The sequence below is a fragment of the Gavialis gangeticus genome, unplaced genomic scaffold (assembly GCF_001723915.1).
Source record: "Gavialis gangeticus isolate Ggan-Ray unplaced genomic scaffold, GavGan_comp1, whole genome shotgun sequence".
Taxonomy (NCBI): domain Eukaryota; kingdom Metazoa; phylum Chordata; order Crocodylia; family Gavialidae; genus Gavialis; species Gavialis gangeticus.
The window spans coordinates 48,240,789-48,259,482 of NW_017728992.1; the positions used below are offsets into that span (position 1 = coordinate 48,240,789).

Below are 18,694 nucleotides of genomic sequence, written 5' to 3' on the forward strand. Positions count from 1 at the left end.
ATGCAAGAGTTGGGTTTGTTCTGTATTGTTTCCTCTAGTGGTGGCAGCATGAAGAGCCAGCAGAGGACTAAAAAACTGCCCTGGTCTAAATGTGGACTGTAATGTGAAAAATACCAAATTGAGAGATGAATTTAATTTTTTTTCTTTAGGTGGGCATCTAAAGTATTTACTTTTATGTATATATGTTTTGCATAAACTCAATTTTGGTGCAAATAAGGGCTTAACAGGAGCAGGCAAAATAGTGCCCGTGGGTTGGATCTGGGCCACAGCTGGCCCTGTAGCACTCCCCATAGGGCTGAGCCCCACCCAGTCCCACTGAGACAGCTCATGCTGTACTCCCACCCGTGCCTGCTGGCCCAGGCCCCAACCAGCATGCGCTGCTTCCTCCAGGGCTATGCCTGGTGCTGCTCCGCTCCCCTTGCCTCTAGCTGGAGCTGTCTGGCTGAAGCTCCCCCCACAACCCCCACCCACAGTGGCTTAGCAGAGGTAGGGGCAGGAGGAGGAGCCACTGCTGGAGACGAGGGGAGCAGAGGAGCACCCAGCCAGCTGCAGCAGGAACAGCTCCGCCAGAAGCTGTGTGCTGGCTGGGGCCCAAGCCAGCAGGGGCTGTTTTGCTCTTTGTCTTCAGTGGCAGCTCCTGCTCCTGTTCCTGCTGTGCCACTCCAGGCAGGAGGGTGGGAAGCTTCAGCCCTGTGACTCCTGCCTCAGCACACAGGGCTCCAGCTCCCAGCTGCCTTGCACCCACTATGCAAGCCCAGTACAATGAGCAGCCCCCAGTGTGTGGGTGGAAGGCAGCCAGGAGATGGAGCCCTACACACTCAAGGCAGAAGCTGCCGGGCTGAAGCATCCCCCCAGCCTTTTCAGAGCGACACAGCAGGAGCAAAAGAAGGAGCCGTTGCTGGAGGCGAGGGGAGCAGAACAGCCCCACTGACCCGGGCCCTGATCTCTGGAGGCAAAGGGAGCAGAGGTAGTACTTAGCTGGCTGCAGCTGCACTAAGAACAGCCCTGCCAGAAGCTGCTTGCTGGCTGGGCCAGTGGGAGCATGGCTCAAGCTGCCCCAGGCGGGGCTCAGCTCTGCGTGGACTGCACCACCCGGGCGAGCTCTGCTGCACTTACCTTCTGCCTTATCCTTACTCTGACCCCCAACTGGCTCCCAGGACCTGGCACTCAGGCAGCTCCCCTCTCCCTCCACAGGGCAGAGTGTGCAGGGAGTGGATCACAGCCCAAGCCTGGGTCCCAAGCTGTCGCCACCCTGTGACCCAGCCCCATGATCCCATCCTCACCTGTCCATCCCACACCTCAACGCTGTTCCCTACCTGCCTAAAGCGAGTTGTTGCACAGGGGAGAGAGTGTGCTGACCTGGCCCACAACAGCTCATTAAAACTTCTTATGTGGCTCTCAGGCCCAAATAATTGCCCACCCCTGGTTTAATATTTAAAACTCATTCCGTGCAATGTAGGCAACTTTAGGATTAAAGTGAGGAACGCTACATGAATTCCTTTTATCTTGGCGCGTGGTGGTCTTTGCTTTACAACCTTTGATACTTTCAGTGGATTCTGATGAGGTCGTTTATCTGTAAGAGACAAATGGCTATTACATGAGTTCCTGAAAATGCAGAATTTGGGGATCTGTTGCTAGAGGAAATGAATTCCTTGATGCTCTGAATGGGATGCCTGTGACATACTCCAAAAGAGTAAAGCCATGCTACTGTACTACATTATGAAATAGTTCTAAGTTTTTGTCTTCATTAACATGTGCGCTTAATTTTTATATTTCTTTGTTTTTATGTTATCAACATATAAATTGTCTTTGGGACTTTAAAGATGATTAAAAGGTGAGAGGGATAATCTTGCCTACCTTTTTAACATGTTTTTTTAAGAACATAATGTTATTGCAGGTACCATCAACTCTCTTACTTTGCCTTGGAGAGTTGCTAGATAAAATAGATATGGAAGAAACTTTCAAAATTACAGTTTGAGGCAGCTTAGGACTTTTATTGCACTACTTCAGGTTTGTCCAAAATGTGATTCTAAGATACATGCTCAGTCAACAGAAACATCTGTAGGAACATGTAGAATACAACATTTTTTGTTGATGTGTGAATTGTTGAAAAGCCATTACATCTAATTCCTCGAGGATGTATTTGCTTTAAAACAAATAAAAATAAATAAAAAAGGACACAAAAGCTTAAGCTGAGTTTTGTACTTTAAATAAGTTAGTTATGTTAAAACATTGCATAAATCAAGTTTTTTAGCTGTAGTAATAAAACTTGGTTATCACATGGTTGCTAGTACCTGAAGTTTTTAATGCTATGTTAAGCAGATTCTTAGCACTGGGAAGATAACTATCACACTGGAATATATGGTTTAGTAGTTGTCTGCTTTTAGTTTGCCTTCATTTTCAAATCAAATAATATAAATTTCCTTTTAAGGTTCAGCTCAGAAGAAACTGTTAGCTCCTGATATGTTCACAGAATCAGATGATATGTTTGCTGCATACTTTGATGTAGGTATTTTTTTTTAATCAGAAATAATTTATCCATTCTGTTCACTTTTTGGTAGTAGAGAGGGTTGCTGTTCAGCAGTTTATGCCTAAAGCTTGTCCCAGCTAAATTCTGTATGATTTCTTTTGAAGCTTTAATTAACTCATTGACCTTAGATTCTGAAATTCTTACTAAAGGTTTACTCAAACAAAACTTTCATTTAAGTCAGTGGGACATTTCCCTAAATCGTGAGCGTCAAACATGCAGCCTGTGAGATCTTCTGGCCTGCAGACATTACTCCACTCGTCGTTAGGATGGGGGAGGATCATGGCAGCCAAGTGTCCAGGTGACTGCTGTGGTGCTGGAGCCCCAGTAGCACCTCAGGAACAAGCCTGGCACCAGGGCACGTTCCTTCGGCAGCAGCTATGGGCCTGTGATACTAGGATTTTTTTCTGCGGTGCTTGTGGGGTTCCAGCACCAAAGCTCCCGCACAGGCACTTGTCTGCTGCTGTGGGATCAAGCCATAGTGTTTCTGGGACTCCAGTGCCCACTTGGCTGCCAAGCACCTAAGCAAAAGCTGCTGGAACCCAAGCAGTAGTTCAGGAAGACGTCCATACCACGGCTGGTTCTCATGGCAGTAGCCAAGCGCCTGCAGTCCTGGGCTTTTTCCTACTGCATCCCCAGCCACAGTGGGTGTTGCATGTGCTGGATCCAGCGTGCAGGGGTTGACTGGCCTGATCCGGCTCACCGACCAGTCCCACGCCACTTGTTCAGCCTGTGGGGCCAGGTGAATTTGACATCTGTGCCCTAAATAAATATTTGAGGATTTTTGCCATTGTTAGTATAGGATCTACGGTAGCTTTTGTGCTTGGCAGAGGAAGTATGAAGTGTGGGGGGAAGAAGAATAATCATCTGTCAGAATTTGTTTGAAAGGACTGTGTTTATCAGGGTGCCCTCCCTATTTCCCAAATGTTATCATGGTGACAGTATCATGCCTCATGGAAGCAGTAGCAGAATTTTTAGTAACAGACACTTTACAGTAAGAAAGCCCTCTAACTTTCCAATGGCCTTGTTCTCCTTGTAGGTTCTTTATCATTTCTTCATTTAAAAATAAATAAACATGACATATTGTGATGGCATTTGGCAATGTACCTCTCAATTTATCGTGCTGTCATGGTTGAAGAAAATAGGAAGTGCCTGTCCCTCAGTATAGCATTTAGCAGTTGGTCCTTGCAGTACTGTCATTTGTTCAATATACTTGTGGTGTTTTTTGCTAAATACTTGCTGTACACTGCATATTTTTGCAGTTTAATAGGCTAGTTAAGATTTGTTTGCATTGTTTGCTTTCGTATCTACAACAGCACAAGGAAAATTTTTATTTTGCAAAGGATAAAATTAATGGGAAGAATTCTATTTGCAAGCTTTCACAAGCATAATAAACAAATAGAGAAAGGCTTGACTTTTTTAAAGCAACTGGTAACTGGATGATAGTTTATGGAAAGGAAATAGTTATTTGATTGAAGGTGGCTTTCTTTTTTGCATTTAATTTGATGTACTTATGTGGTACATGGCTCTAGCTGTCTTACTAGCTCACAGTAATGATAGCAGTATCTGTTCTGAATGACTTATATTCTCATCTGTCATGCCTTGGTGTAATTATTCTGGGAGCTGGCAAGTAAATGAACAAAGAAGTTTGTATGTATTGCAGCACAGAATATCCTTTTTAAAAAATAGTTCTGACAATGCAACGTTTTTATTATTTTTCTGTAACTTCCTAATAATTGTTTTACAACACTTTTATGACACGACTGCAGTATTAAAATTTTTTTCAAAGATGCAGACATCTCAAGCCTGTATATTTATTAGACTCACTTGTGTTGGCAATGAAAGCTAAGCACATACAGAAGTTCTGTTAATATTTTTTCTCGTCATAATTCTCAAGCATGAATATTTAAAAGATACTTTGTCAAATATATTGATCTTTTAGAATAGATGGAATGTTTGTATTATGGACGGAAAGATATGTCAGAAAGGGGACAATACACAACTGCAGCTCTTCAGTTAATAAGTAATAATAAGAGTTTATATTCTTTTCCTTGCATTCTGTATTTTAATATAGTTTGTGCTTGCTTCATTTCAGAGTGCCCGTCTTAGAGCTGCTGGCTTTGGAAAAGATTTTAAAGAAAACCCCAACCTCAGGGATAACTGGACTGATGCAGAAGGCTATTATCGTAAGTATTTATCACTAATAACATTATTATTGAAATGGGAATGCTCAGTGAAAAGCACCAGATTCAGAAGGTTTGCAAAAATTATTTTGAAATGACATACAACATGCCATCATTTAAAGGGCACAGTGCATGTGTATAGCTGCTCACAGGTATGTCACTTAATCTACCACTCAAAGCGCAGTGAAGTTATTTGCAACCATGATATTTCCTTCCAGAAGGAAATGGTATCTCATCATACTTGCTATGATCTCTAACTAAGAAAAACTGCATGCAAAGAACATGCATGCCAGTTATGCTGCAGTTATCACCTGGGACTTGGAATGGAAGCATCTTAGTGAGCATGCTTCTTCACTAATGAATGTTCAAATTATCAGCATTAATGATCACATTTATCATTTCTTGGAATGATTAATGGTTATAAAACTTCTATTATTTATAAAAGGACCCCTGATCAAACAAGAGCATAGCTCCAGTTATTTCTGTAGAATACCGTAGACTTGACACAGTAGTTAAGTGACCCCACAACATGTTCTTGTATCTTCTGAGTTACTTGTATGAAAGACTTCTTTTTGTTGATTATTCTAATTGTTGTGTATTCTTAGCCCAGGATTTCTCTTTATAACCATTTTTGTTTTCTCCATCAGGTGTTAACATAGGTGAAGTTCTAGATAAACGTTACAATGTCTATGGTTATACTGGCCAGGGAGTCTTCAGTAATGTAGTGCGAGCCAGAGATATGGCAAGAGCAAATCAAGAAGTGGCAGTTAAAATCATCAGGAACAATGAACTTATGTAAGTTGCATTTAGTTAGATTGAGATGTATAGCCAACTAATAATCTCATTGTGACAGTTGTGTCTAATAATAACTTTTCAGTTATAGATTTTGATTTTTTGGGAGAAGATTCAAACCAAGTCCTGAAAGACTATCTCTTCTATCCCTAATTAGTACCATTCATTGTGCAAAAACAACTGCATATAAGTAGCAGAAAAAGTAGACCTTGCCTACAGTAAATTATTTGCAGCTCTTGAAAGCTGGTGTCCCTTTGAGTAGTGTAAAATTGTGCTAACTTGTTATCTAGTTTATGGATTAGCATGTCAGTTCAGATTTCAGTATTTGTAGCAATAGTATGATTTTAATACTAATTACTTTTGTTATTTGCTTTGTTTTCCCTGTGAAGAGAAATTAATATTGTAAATCTTCCATATGCGTTTTGACTTGAGCCTTAATTTTAAACTCTCATTTTATTTCATTATTTAAAGTGTGTTAGTTTGCTAAATCAGAATTCATGAAAATGTCTAATATTAAATAATGTATTGAAAAGTTGTCTTTTTCCATACATCATGTATAAATACAGATGTTGAAGTTAGTGTAGGTGAGCTCAGCATGCAGTTAGTTTCAGCTAAATATTTACTCACCCATATACTATCATTAATTGTTGTTTAAATAGTATTTGGTCATTTAGAGAAGGAACTCTTCTCTCCATTTACATGCTAGGGGGGTGGGCAGATTAGAATTGTGTGGGTGTTTTGAAGCATAAAGAATTTTTTTGATTTTTCTAGTGCATAGTTGCTGAGAATAATATCAAGATCTTTTAAATTCCAGAATTATGTTAACCAGAAGAACCCCAGTTTGATAGTTATCCAGTGAATGCTTATGCTGAAATATGTTGTATAGAATTTACTTGGTACCATACTTATGTTTTTGTTTTATAGGCAAAAAACTGGTCTAAAAGAACTGGAATTTTTGAAGAAGCTCAATGATGCAGATCCTGATGACAAGTTTCATTGTCTGCGACTGTTCAGGCATTTCTATCACAAACAGCACCTCTGTCTGGTATTTGAACCACTCAGGTAAAACAACTAAATGTACAGAAATAATTATAAAAATAAAAGTAGAGTTAAGTACTCTTTAATTTTTTTGTACTACTAATTTGAATTCTCCTTTTTAAATTTGAAAGCTTTCCCATTCTGGCTTTACTATGATGGTGAACTTATTTCAGGCCTTTCATTCAGAAACATCTGTAGGGACAAAAAGGGTCTGAAGCATTCTCATTTTCTTTGACATGACAGCGCTAACTTGGTATTTGGTCTCTCTCTCTCTTCCTTCCTTTTTTAAGGTTACAGGAAGTTTATGGTTTTATTTATCCTGAATTCTTCTGCCAATTAGTGATTTTTACTTATGTTCATAGTTCTTTTGGCAGCTGGGCAGGTTCCAGAAGTTTGGAATGCTTTTGCAGCAGTAGCTTGGCACATCTAGGGCTATTGCCTGGGAGTTTACCTAATAGGACACATTCAGGGAAGAACATTGGGGATAATAATTTGACCTTTCCTTTTTTTTTTTCTCTTTCTTATAAAGTGGTGTCGATGTGCAGTGACAGGCAGGATTTTCTGTGTGTTTTATGACAATAGATTTGAGAATGTATACCGAGTAGGGTTTTTGTCCCTTTCTGTCAGTATAATGAATCTTACGCATTGTGTGTGTAACATCATTTATTTAACTTTTCCTTGCACTCTTGGGGTAGAAGGAAGATGCTTGCTTAAGCTGTATGAGGCTTATGGTGATAAGCTAAAAACCCTGAGCTCAGATTTTTTTTTTCTTTTCTCTAATAAATAGATTGTTGGCTAGTTCTCCATAAAACTGTTCAGGAATGTCTTTCTTTTTTCTCTGATTCCATGCTCTGTTAATCTTCTCAAAGTTCCTCTATGCTGATACTTCTCCAAATATTACCCAGTCTGTTTGCTTATACCTAAAATAAGCATGGCCTCCTCAACTTAATTTTCTTCACCTCTTTTAATTTGTCATCACAGTAGTTTCCTTTTGCCATGTTTTGCTTCTTAAAGCAGTTTGCACAAAGACAGTGCAATTGTTGAGAAATGGCTGTGGTTCTTGTGCAAAAAAGATAAACAGTATTAACCTTAGCAAAAGGAATTTTTCAGGATAATCGTGGTCATGTCTGTAATTTACAGCTTCCCTTTGCTCTGATTTGGTCAAGAGCTTTCTCTTTCAATGTAGTGCCTCATGACAAGGAGTAAATTTCAAGTTGGTCTGCTATGAGTGGTGCTCTTTTTTTCCTAACTGTCCAAGAGAACTTGTTTTTTGTGTATTGTACTTGATGTTTATAATGCTAGTACGTTGTTCCCTGTTTAATTATCTGTCTTCATCCTCTTTTCTTTTTTTTGTGTATAAAAAAGTATGAATTTACGAGAGGTACTGAAAAAGTATGGGAAGGATGTTGGTCTCCACATTAAAGCTGTACGCTCCTACAGCCAACAGTTGTTCCTGGCATTAAAGCTGCTTAAAAGATGTAACATCCTACATGCTGATATTAAGCCAGACAATATTTTGGTAAGTAACATTTAATTAAAACACTAGAGATAATTTACAGCCAGTATGCAGTGTGCTTCTAAATTCAGAGAATATTAGTTTCAAATTCTAAGTTGTGTCTGTACACTGAAAATCTTTGAATAATATGGAACAGAAATAAAAATTTTAAACATAAAAGAAATCTAAGTTTGTCTTTTAAAGCACGTCATGCTTTCTTTCATTTGTTTCTCTTTAAAGAAGCAAACTGCAATGTAAGAAGGCATCCTTCTCTAGAAGAAAGATTTTTAATTTTTAGGTATGTCTGAAATTAGTCTGTTTTTGTGGAGGTTGTTGGCCTTGGTTTCCAGTGTAACTCAGGTTTGCAAATTGTCCCTTGCTTACTTTTGCTTGCATGATGGAAAAGAAAAAGACTGCTTAGTAGCGGAGGAGAATTCAAATACTATAACAGTGTTTGTTCTGGTCCCCTTGATGCATTTGTTTGCTCATATGGCAGCTTTATAGTCTCTCAGTTACTATTAAACACAAATTTCTTGCCTTCATCATTGTAAAAATAACCTTCTAAATATGAAACAAGTGTAAATAGTCTTCCTTAGGGTGCATAAATTTTAGAGTAATATTCAAAAGCTGTGAAATTTCCTTCTATTCTTTATTAATCTGATTGAGTTGGCAAGTCAAACTGGTGGTATTTTTAACTATTCAAAGGCTGATTGGTGTAGTAGTTAAGAGGGTATGAATGTTAATGTTGCTTAACAGAGGAACATGTGGAAAGGAGGAAAGGAGCTGACAGAATTAAAAAGAAAGTGACAAAGAATGGAAATAAGTATCCTTAAAAAGGTTATTTTTCATTGATGCTGGAGATGATCGTAAGATACCCAACAAATAATAAATGAGAACAATTAAAATCTTAGTTAATAAATAAAGGCTATGTCCTACCCTTGACCACTGCATAAATCAGTGGGGTATGAGGACATTATTTATGTTCCTGAACCTGGCCTTTCACAAGAGTCAGATTCATACACAGCATAACTCTGAGGGCCACCAGTGCTGATTTTTGGTCCACTTGTGTAAAAAAAAAAAAAAAAAAATCCTGCTAGAACAGTTATTTTTAACAAGGTACCAATTACAGGTAACTTGTATTTAAAAACAAAAAAAAACCCAGCCGCCCTCCCTTCCCCCAAAAAGTTTATCTGTTTAATTTAACTGATTTATAGAGAGGAATCCTTTTCTAATCTGCATATATTATTGATGTGTTGTCTCACTGCAGCTGAAGTATTAGTTAAGTAATTTTTAGGGTTTGTTTTTTTTTAATAACCAATTTTTTATTCAGATATACTGGATTAGAATTCCCTGCAATAAATCTCCATTGTTAATGATATTTAAGATGAGAACTCTGATTAATTTGAACTCACGGATGATTTCTGTCTATTCTTATAAAAGTGATATCTAAGAGAGTTTGAATGTTTAAAAGCATGACTTACAACAATGTCATAAAGAGACTAGTGATAATGAAGAGGATTAAATGCTTTCTCAACTCTAGGTCTTCTTACGAGTATTTACGAGCTATTTAAAGATCCTAGATTGACATTGTAGTTTACAGTTTAAGGTCTAGTGAGGACATTCCTGTCTCCTAAATATTTAGAACTTGATTTTAATTAGTCATCATTTAGCTCTAACAGCAGAATGAAGGTAGACCTTGTTAAATTTTCTTGAATTTATCTAACCTATTTATTTATTTATTCTAAAAGATTTCCATGTAACAGCATAAGGATCCGCTGTGGATAACATACCTCAGACACTGAATTTATACTAAATAAATAAATAGCCTGTTACAATAAGTAGCCTGCATACGGTTGTCATTTTTCCATCTACACTTGAAATCTTTAGTCATCTGTGCAAAAGAAAAAATCTTTACCTGAGAAATCTCCAAATCATCAGCGAGTCATCAGAGTTTAGAGTTTGGTAGTCACTGAAAAAAAGTGTTATTTAAAAAAGTGGAATGTATTTTCTTTTATAAGTAATCAGGAAAAAATAAAACCCCAGAATTAGAGCTCTCCTACCGTCACTGTTATCCAAGCCATCTGGTCATCTTTGGTAAAAGAATTTTCTCTGGCATCTGAACTATTGCACCCGTACAGGACTGTGCTCTAATTCCAGAAGTAAAATTCTTACTTGTATGTCTTCTAGTGTGACATCTTCATTTTATCTAGGGTCCTGTCCAGTTTTTGCACACATTTATTTACATCCTCAAAAATTCTGATGCATTTCCTCACTTCTCTTGTCTTCATATTAGTCATGTTTTCAGTTATGGGTCAGTTTAGAAGTCATGGCTTTCCAGATTGTAGAACTTAGTTTTAAGTCATCCATTCAATCTAGATTTATTTTTGCAGAAAATCAGCAATAAATTTATCTATTGAGGTTCTTTGAGGCCTTCCACAGTCAGACCTGTGTTTAAAGTACATTCCTTTAAGCTTGTTCAATTCTGAGTGCTCAATACTTTTTTACTAATGATTCTACATAATATAATATTGCCTACTTCATTAAATTATCTGTCTTGTATATGTCAAAGTATGAATTTTATATCTCTGAAGCTGTAGAATATTTTATTTCTCCTAGGCCAACCATCAATTTACATATTAGGTGTTTTAAGGCTTATTGATGATGTGGTAAACAAACTGAAGAAGGCTATATGTTTTCAGCTTTTTTAATCATTACCAGAAAGATGACTTTATCAGTTAATATTTACTAGTCCGGATGGACAAAACTTGTTCTTATTCACACAGAATGTCAGTCAGTGAATACCATTATCAAAATCTTCTTTTTAAAAAGCAAGAACATTTAAGTTAGCTAACTGGTTTGTCAGCAGAGCTAAGTGTTGCCTTTCAGGTTATCAGTGTGTGAGTATGGTCATTAGTTGCTCTTTCATTGTGATAGTTGGAACTTGGCTGCATTTGCACAGGTGATTCACTTGGTCTTTGTTGCATAAGCACATTTTGGATTGCTCTTCATGCTGGCGGTGTTGCCCACTGCTGAGCAAATTGCTAACTTGTTTAATTCTCTGGAGAAGAAATACACAAGAACTAAGGAATCCCTGGGATGCTTTTGACCAATTTTTATTGGGTCAGACAGCAATTCTGATGCCAGAATGCAGTGACTGGGCTTCTGCTAACATTTAGCATAATACATATTGATTTTTTTGTTTGGGTAAGAAGTATTTCTAGTTTAAGAATTTGCATATATTTCTTTTGAAGAGGGAAGGAATGATGGATTGTAAATTATCCTCACGTCTTTAATCCTGCCCATGTTTTGAGGTTGTGATTAGCAGCAGCTTTGGAAGCAGATTTTAGCCTTCCTCAGCAGATGTCACTGTTACTGTGTGTTAAAGGTATTTTAATTTATTTATTTACTAAAGAAAAGAAAGCTACACATGTTCTTTGACATGTCCCTATGTTTTTAACTTTTTGTCACATTTCATTATTTTTGCTGGGTTAATAGCTGATTAGAATAGGAGGAAAAAATTCAGAATCGTTATCAGCCAATTTTCCATGTACAGACAGCCAACTGTTAAATCAATCAAATAGATGTAGTAAAAACTTTTATTAATAAACTAAATATTTTAAACTAAATCCACTGTTTCAGTAGTTCATCCACTCTTAATACATTCATTGTCATTTCCAGTTTTAAGGCTTTATACTTTACTTAGACTACAACAAATCAAAAAAATAATATGGGCAGAAATATCAGTGTTTAAATATCACATATTTTGATTCTGTCAAACATACTGTATATTCTTACAGTATCAATAAAGTTTCTTTACCTTGCAGGTAAATGAGTCTAAAACCATATTAAAGCTATGTGATTTTGGATCAGCTTCACATGTTGCAGATAATGACATCACGCCATATCTTGTCAGTAGATTTTATCGAGCTCCTGAAATCAGTAAGTTATCTAATATATTCATTTTTACATGAACAGTATCTAAATAGTGGTGCATAATTATATCCATTTGTAGTAATGATGCTGGAACTTAAATTAAAAACTAAAACCAGAATGTAAACATTTATTTTAGTGCAGCAGTACTACACACAATCATTGATGATTGTGAGTTTGGTTTCTGACAGAGCTTTTGAGATATTATAGAGGCACTGTGTGCAGAGGTGCTGGGTATCTGGTCTATGGGCTAGATCTGGACATGGCTTCCATTAGCGAAGGAGTTTAACCATCACTGTGGCTAGCCCCTAGGAGTGAATGCTGCCACTGAATTTAGTATTTTTTTCTCACCACTGGCAACTAAAATTGGTGATTGAGTGGTGGCAGCTGGTATCCATATAATGGCTCTGGCAGCCCCCAGCAGGAGGCCCCATGGGCCAGATCAAGAGGTAGGTCATTCAGCCGATGAGAAGCCCTACAGGCCAGATTATAGCTCTCTAAGTTGAGATTTTGACACCTCTGGGTTAGTGGAACCATGTACACCTCTTCAAAGTGCTTATGTTCAGTCTAATGAAGGGAAGGAGGACCTTTGATTGTTATAGCTTTCACTGTTGTTTTATCACATTTTTCCATTGTGGTGAAAAGGACAGATTATAGGTGAAGGCCACTGTCGGTGGAAATGTTTTAAAAGTTTTAAAAAGTACAAATAAAAAAAAAAAAAGCTTGAATGCTTCCTTTTGGTGCTTCTCCATTCCTAGGAATGTAAGCTTTATAAGGTAACTCCCAAATCAGGGTTTTCTGTCTTTTTGGTGTTGTGGTTTTGGATCTTTGTGCCTGCCTGTGTGGAATTAACTAACCTATTCTGTTTTTAGTTATAGGTAAAATCTATGATTATGGAATAGATATGTGGTCTGTAGGCTGTACACTGTATGAACTTTATACAGGAAAAATTCTATTTCCTGGCAAAACCAATAACCATATGTTAAAACTTGCCATGGACCTCAAAGGAAAGATGCCAAACAAGGTAAGTGGTATAAATAATTAAGATCTCATATGGAACCATGCAGTAGTAATGAACATAATAAATTGTCTTTATTTTACTAAATTTTGTCTTATGTCTTTATTCCATGCATCTTCTCTTAACAGCAAGTGTATGTTAGACAGTCTTCTAACTGTAGAATTATGTTGATTCTAAATGTTATGAAGTGAAAGTGCACCACTGCTTTTTCATAAACTAAGCATTAAGAGAAGCCACTTCTAAAAACTGACCTGAGAAAATAAAATACGTAAGTCAAAGGATGATGCTGTATGTTTTATCAAGCCGTTTTGTCAGGGTTTTTTATTATTGTAGTCATTTTTTGCTGTTCTCTGAAAAACCTAGAAGTATTAAATGAGTTGTGTGTATTGTCAGCCAGTAGGTAGTTGAGCGTGTCTGTTTTAACATGTTATAAGAAAGTCTGAAGTTCGTAAGATACGCATTTTATAAAACTCCTGCCTTTCACTTTTCAGATGATTCGAAAAGGTGTGTTCAAAGATCAGCACTTTGATCAAAATCTCAACTTCATGTATATAGAAGTAGATAAAGTAACAGAAAGGGTAAGTTGTTTTTTTTTTTAAATTGCAAGCTGAGCTTCCACTTTTTTAAACTTTTTCAATACTATTCTAATATCAGAACGTTAGACCAAGATGTATATTGTAAAGGCTATTTAAAATATTACATTCTCTATAATAGAATTCAGAGTATGTTGTTATAGGGGAATTCTCTTGATAAGTCACCTGGGATCACTCTGAATTTTAGCTTTATGGTAACTAACTTGCAATTACTGCATAAATATTGAATGGTGCTAGCTACCTTCTTTTAAAATTGGAGAAGATGCGCCTTATGCATAAAATGCTTGTAGAATGCTCATTTAATGTTCGGGACTATTGTGTGTTTTGTTGTAACACTGGAATGCATACCAGTAATGCTGGAATGCCTTCTTGGTTGGAATTCTCTGCGTGTGGTTTTTTGGTCTACTAAAACGCAGACAATCAGCATACCTTTTTATATAGCTACCCAAAGAAAAATGAATGCTAGAAAATTCCTAAAATGACGGGTTGGCATAAATTCCAGTCATTAATGTTTCAGTTGTCCTCATGCCCTTAGCTAATTTTCCAGTTTAAATAGTTAGAATATTCTACACTAGAATGTGCAGTAGCAGTAACTTTGGCTTTAAAACGAGGAGGGATAACACAGAGCAGTAATAGCATTAAAGAACAGGATGTTTGCTCATTGTGGTTTTCTGTTAACAGTATAACAGTTAGCTTTAGTAATGATGGAAGTAAATCTTGGTTGCACTTTTCCATTTATAGGAGAAGGTTACTGTCATGAGCACCATTAATCCAACCAAGGACCTCTTAGCAGATTTGATTGGGTGCCAACGACTCCCGGAAGACCAGCGTAAAAAAGTACACCAGCTAAAGGACTTATTGGACCAGATTCTAATGTTAGACCCAGCTAAACGGATTAGCATCAACCAGGCTCTGCAGCACGCCTTCATCCAGGAAAAAATTTAAACCAGATGAAGAAGTTCAAAGGGTTTGAGTAATTAAGATACAAAGACTGAAGAAATTTCCCAGCAGTTTATTAATGTATATAAACATAAATATTTCCCCTGCAAAGTTGAGGAAGAATGATACATTTGAATTAACACCAAGGCTGATATTTCTTTTAGAAATGTTAGAGTAATTCTGTTTGTGTCTTATGTGAAAATTTTCACTGTAGAATTGTTTTAATTGCCAAGACTGCACAAAAGTACAATGCTAATGTATATGGTTGCAGTTCATATATTATAAAAAGAAAAAAAGCCTCTGTTATAAAAGAACAGTAATACTGGGTGGTTGATTTGTTTTTTTAGCAGACTTGGCTTCATTTTTGTCTTTAAAAAATGGCCAGCATAAATGCTGTTTATATTCACATTTTCCTAGGTGTGTGTGTGCAGGCCACAGCAGCATGCCCTTGGTGTAGTCAGTGCCGAAGGGGGTCTGTTCCTTCTTGAGCCTGCCTGCAGGGATGGTCTCCTCTTTTAAAGCAGGTTGTGTACAACTTTCAGTACACTGAAGGTAAGCTAAACCATCAACATCATCAGTGTTTAAAATGTTATTTTACTGGAACGACTGACAAATGAGGGACGATAGCTTTGTGGCAGAATTTCCCTGCATGTTTGATAAATTAATTTGTTTTATTTTCTGGCATTGCAACTGTGGCATAGTTACAACTTTGTTCTTTTCATCACATATTTAAAACTTTTGAGAGTGCGCACTTGATGGATAGAGCGCCTTCAGTGTACTGTTTCTTATTACTTTAATTTTTTTAATCAACTTGCTAGAGACTTTGTATACATTTTGTTAAATACAGTTCGCTATGACATAGAACCAATACTTACTGAAGAGTTTTCATTTACTAATTACATATGTTGGGATTTGATTCTGAAAGACCTTATATCTAAAGCATAGTTAGACAACATAATGAAAATTTTTAACTATTTGTATGTCATTTTGAAAGTGTACTGCTTTATGCTAAAAGTGTTTCATTTGTTCATTGTTTTCATTATTTGTGATCATGTTGTCTTTCAATACAGGCATAAACCTTCCACTCTTGAACAAAGCAGCTGCTTTTTAAAAGCGGTAATTGCTTCTTTACCTTTTATTTCTTTTGTAAATGAAGCTTTTCTTTAAGAAATGTGACTTTCAAGTGTTGTCTCTTGCATAAAACAGTTGACACTTACTTATTGTAAAGTGAAGATTGTTCTCCTGCATGTAAAGTGGACCATGCAGATTTCTGTATGTTTTCAGTATGCATCATTAGATAATAAAGTCTTTTGTGAACAAGGCATTTGTAGCCATTTTTAAAAGATTTTTTTCTTCAGTGCTGGTAAATCAGGTAATCTGTAAGAAATCCTTCATATTTCCATAAATCCTTTAATTGAAGGGATTATTAAAAGTTATGAACTTTGAAAGAGATATTAAACTACATTAATTAGATCTATGATTATCTACATTAAAAAACCTACAGATACTGTCTATCTGCTTTCATTGTTATGAAATTATTCCTGTAGGATGTGGGATTGATTCAGGCTTTAACTAATGTTTGTGCTGTTTCTCTCACTTTTCCTTTTGATGGTGCTGAAAGAGAAAAAGGGAAGCGAGGCACAGGCCACTCAACGCCTACTCCATGAGTCTGGTTTGCTGAGACACCAACTTCACCTTCCTAACAAGGTTATTTCTGACAGCATGTGTAGATAAACATTTAGCAACAAAAGTTAAAATAGTTTGAAACACTTGAGTTAGTTATGCAACATGAGAGAAACAGGATCAAGCTTTTCCAATCCATACTTCTGCCTTAATAAAACAAATGAGAATGTTAACAATTCATTTTTTATTTCTGTTTATCAAAATATACCTAAAGTGTGAAAAAACACTGGGTTCAATTATTTTGTAAAACCGTCCTAAAATTGTAAATAGAATCTTTTATCCATATAGGCATATAATTGCAGCAAACATGCATGCTTAGTGCAATCAAGGATGGAAAAGGAAACGAAGCAGTCATTCTGCTGGTGGGGTGTTCCCCACCAAGGAGTTTATTAAACTACAAAAGCAGGTGATGGTTGGTTGTTTTTGTTTGTTTTTTTACATGCCTATTTTGAACCTTCCAATTTTTTATTTCCATTTTTCATAAAGTAAATCTATTCCTGTTTCAACATACTAAGTTTCTTGATCGTGCAGGAGAGAGAATGCAACCTTCTCCTTTACTGAAATGGACAGATAGATACTTTATAGTTAAATCCACACAAAGTAATTTGCATTGCTTTGGTGACAACTTTGGCAAATACAGCACTTCTGGTGGCAATTTTACATAGATGAAGTAAAACCCAGTATGCTTTTTTAAAAAAAAATCCCTATTTAAGAATAATGGAATAAGTTGGTGTTGTCAAATCCAATAGAAACAATACATCTTATGCCTACAGAATTGTTTTAAATTATTCTGAAGAAGCATAAAGTTGCTCGTTTACTTGTTCTTTGTGTTGTAGGTGCAGCTCAAAAGAAGATGATGACTGCCAGAAGACATGAACAAAGGTTTCTGACCTATAAAAGATATAAAAAAAAGATATTCTTTATGTAGTTTTCTGTCTAATCTTTCTGTTTTCAGCATCTGAGTCAAGGTTTCATTACCACTATTGCAGTGTTGGTAATTCTTAGAATAGTCCTATTGTGCTCATGTTTATATGTAAGATAATGTTTTTTGTTGCATTTTTGGTTGATGTGATTTTGTTGTGATGAAATGTAGGAGGATATGCAGGTTAAGTTGAATTTCTTTCTTTTAAAAAGAAAATGACTACTACCAAATTTGGTTAAAATAAATTTTTAGGATTCTTAATACACATAAAAAGCTACAAACATATAAAGTGAGAGTGCCTGTCCCTATTTATTTTAGTACATGCATTATTTATGCTACTGCTGTTAACTTTATCATTGCTACAGAGTGGCTGTGAGAGGTTGTTTAAAGACAAGGGAATCCCAGTTCTTGACCCTGCTGCAACTTTATGTTGCTGTACCTCTGCTGTGAACAGCCAGCTGATGGCTGTTCTAGCATGCAAAACTGAGTGGTATCAAAAACCAGCTGTAGGCCAGCCCCTCTCCTTAGCTCACAATGTAGGAGGAATAGTAAAACCACATCTGTAGTGCTTTTGAAAGTGCTGATACTATTGTAGTTTGACAAAAATTTGAGCAGCTGTGAAGTGGCTTTAACTTGAAGGGGCTGTTCTTCTCGGCTGTCTCAAGAATAAGAGTCCTGTCTTGCCTCGGCTCCTGTTTCATGAAGCTCTGTGCTGTGGGTTGAGCCCATGTTCTGTCTCATGGTGACTGAGAACTTCAGTTGTGTAACCTACTTGACTTACTAAGAACCCAGAAAGACCAAAGTCTGCTTTTGAACCTGCACCCCCAGATGACAACAAAATTAATTTTCTTCAGTACTAAGTCAGATTACTCGAAATGTATATTTGGAATCCTTTCTATATTTTTCGTTTGTATTGCTGTGCTACTTACTGCTGTATAGATTGATGTAACTGAAGACTGTTTAAGTAATTTTGATAGACGGAAGCTTTTTTTATAATAACTGCATTTTTTTTAATAATGTTTTTCCTTCCATACATAGGGTAAGTGGCAGTAAACTTCTGAGGAACCTTTGCATGTACTGAGCTATACACGGGAGGCTGCTGAATCTTTGAGAATGCTGGAGATGATAACTTAATCTTCCATAGTGCATCATGTTGTGAACTATAACTTCAAAGAAGCAGATGTTCGAAGTGGTAGTTGCTATAAAGTAATAAATAAGAGCATTGAACCTATTTGTGTTTCGTCTTTTTTGTTTTGTTTTTACTTTGGCTCTGAACAAAGCTGATATTGCAGCGCTTCTAAATACTTTCTTCAAATACTTATGCAGACTTCAGGACAGCTCTTGTATAGTTATGGCAAGTACTGCCTGCCCTGTTTCTGTCTCTTGAGCTCCTGTAGCCCTTTGTCTCCTTCCCCCTTCAGCTCCATGGAGCAGCCAGGAGGCCTTCTGTGCTGTGGGTTTTGGTTTGTCCTTGACATCTGCTGCAACTGTATGTAAGCTCCATTAAGCAAGGGAAGCATATTAGGGCTGTGCGAAACTTCGGTCCCTGATTCGATTCGGCCTGATTTGGTGGC

General features: G+C 36.9%; 1 protein-coding gene across 1 annotated transcript in view; it reads left to right on the forward strand.

Annotated features, from left to right (window-relative positions):
• The window catches only part of PRPF4B (pre-mRNA processing factor 4B), a 42,922-nt gene extending 24,571 nt beyond the window's left edge, over positions 1-18,351 (forward strand). Inside the window, exons 8-18 of the mRNA XM_019518615.1 lie at positions 2,432-2,505; positions 4,623-4,713; positions 5,358-5,505; positions 6,427-6,564; positions 7,906-8,059; positions 11,860-11,974; positions 12,838-12,989; positions 13,475-13,561; positions 14,318-16,222; positions 17,035-17,080; positions 18,159-18,351. Coding sequence (XP_019374160.1) covers positions 2,432-2,505; positions 4,623-4,713; positions 5,358-5,505; positions 6,427-6,564; positions 7,906-8,059; positions 11,860-11,974; positions 12,838-12,989; positions 13,475-13,561; positions 14,318-14,521 — 1,163 coding nt within the window. The 3' untranslated portion in view covers positions 14,522-16,222; positions 17,035-17,080; positions 18,159-18,351. The remainder of the gene's footprint in view (positions 1-2,431; positions 2,506-4,622; positions 4,714-5,357; positions 5,506-6,426; positions 6,565-7,905; positions 8,060-11,859; positions 11,975-12,837; positions 12,990-13,474; positions 13,562-14,317; positions 16,223-17,034; positions 17,081-18,158) is intronic.
• The last annotated feature ends 343 nt before the right edge of the window (positions 18,352-18,694 follow it).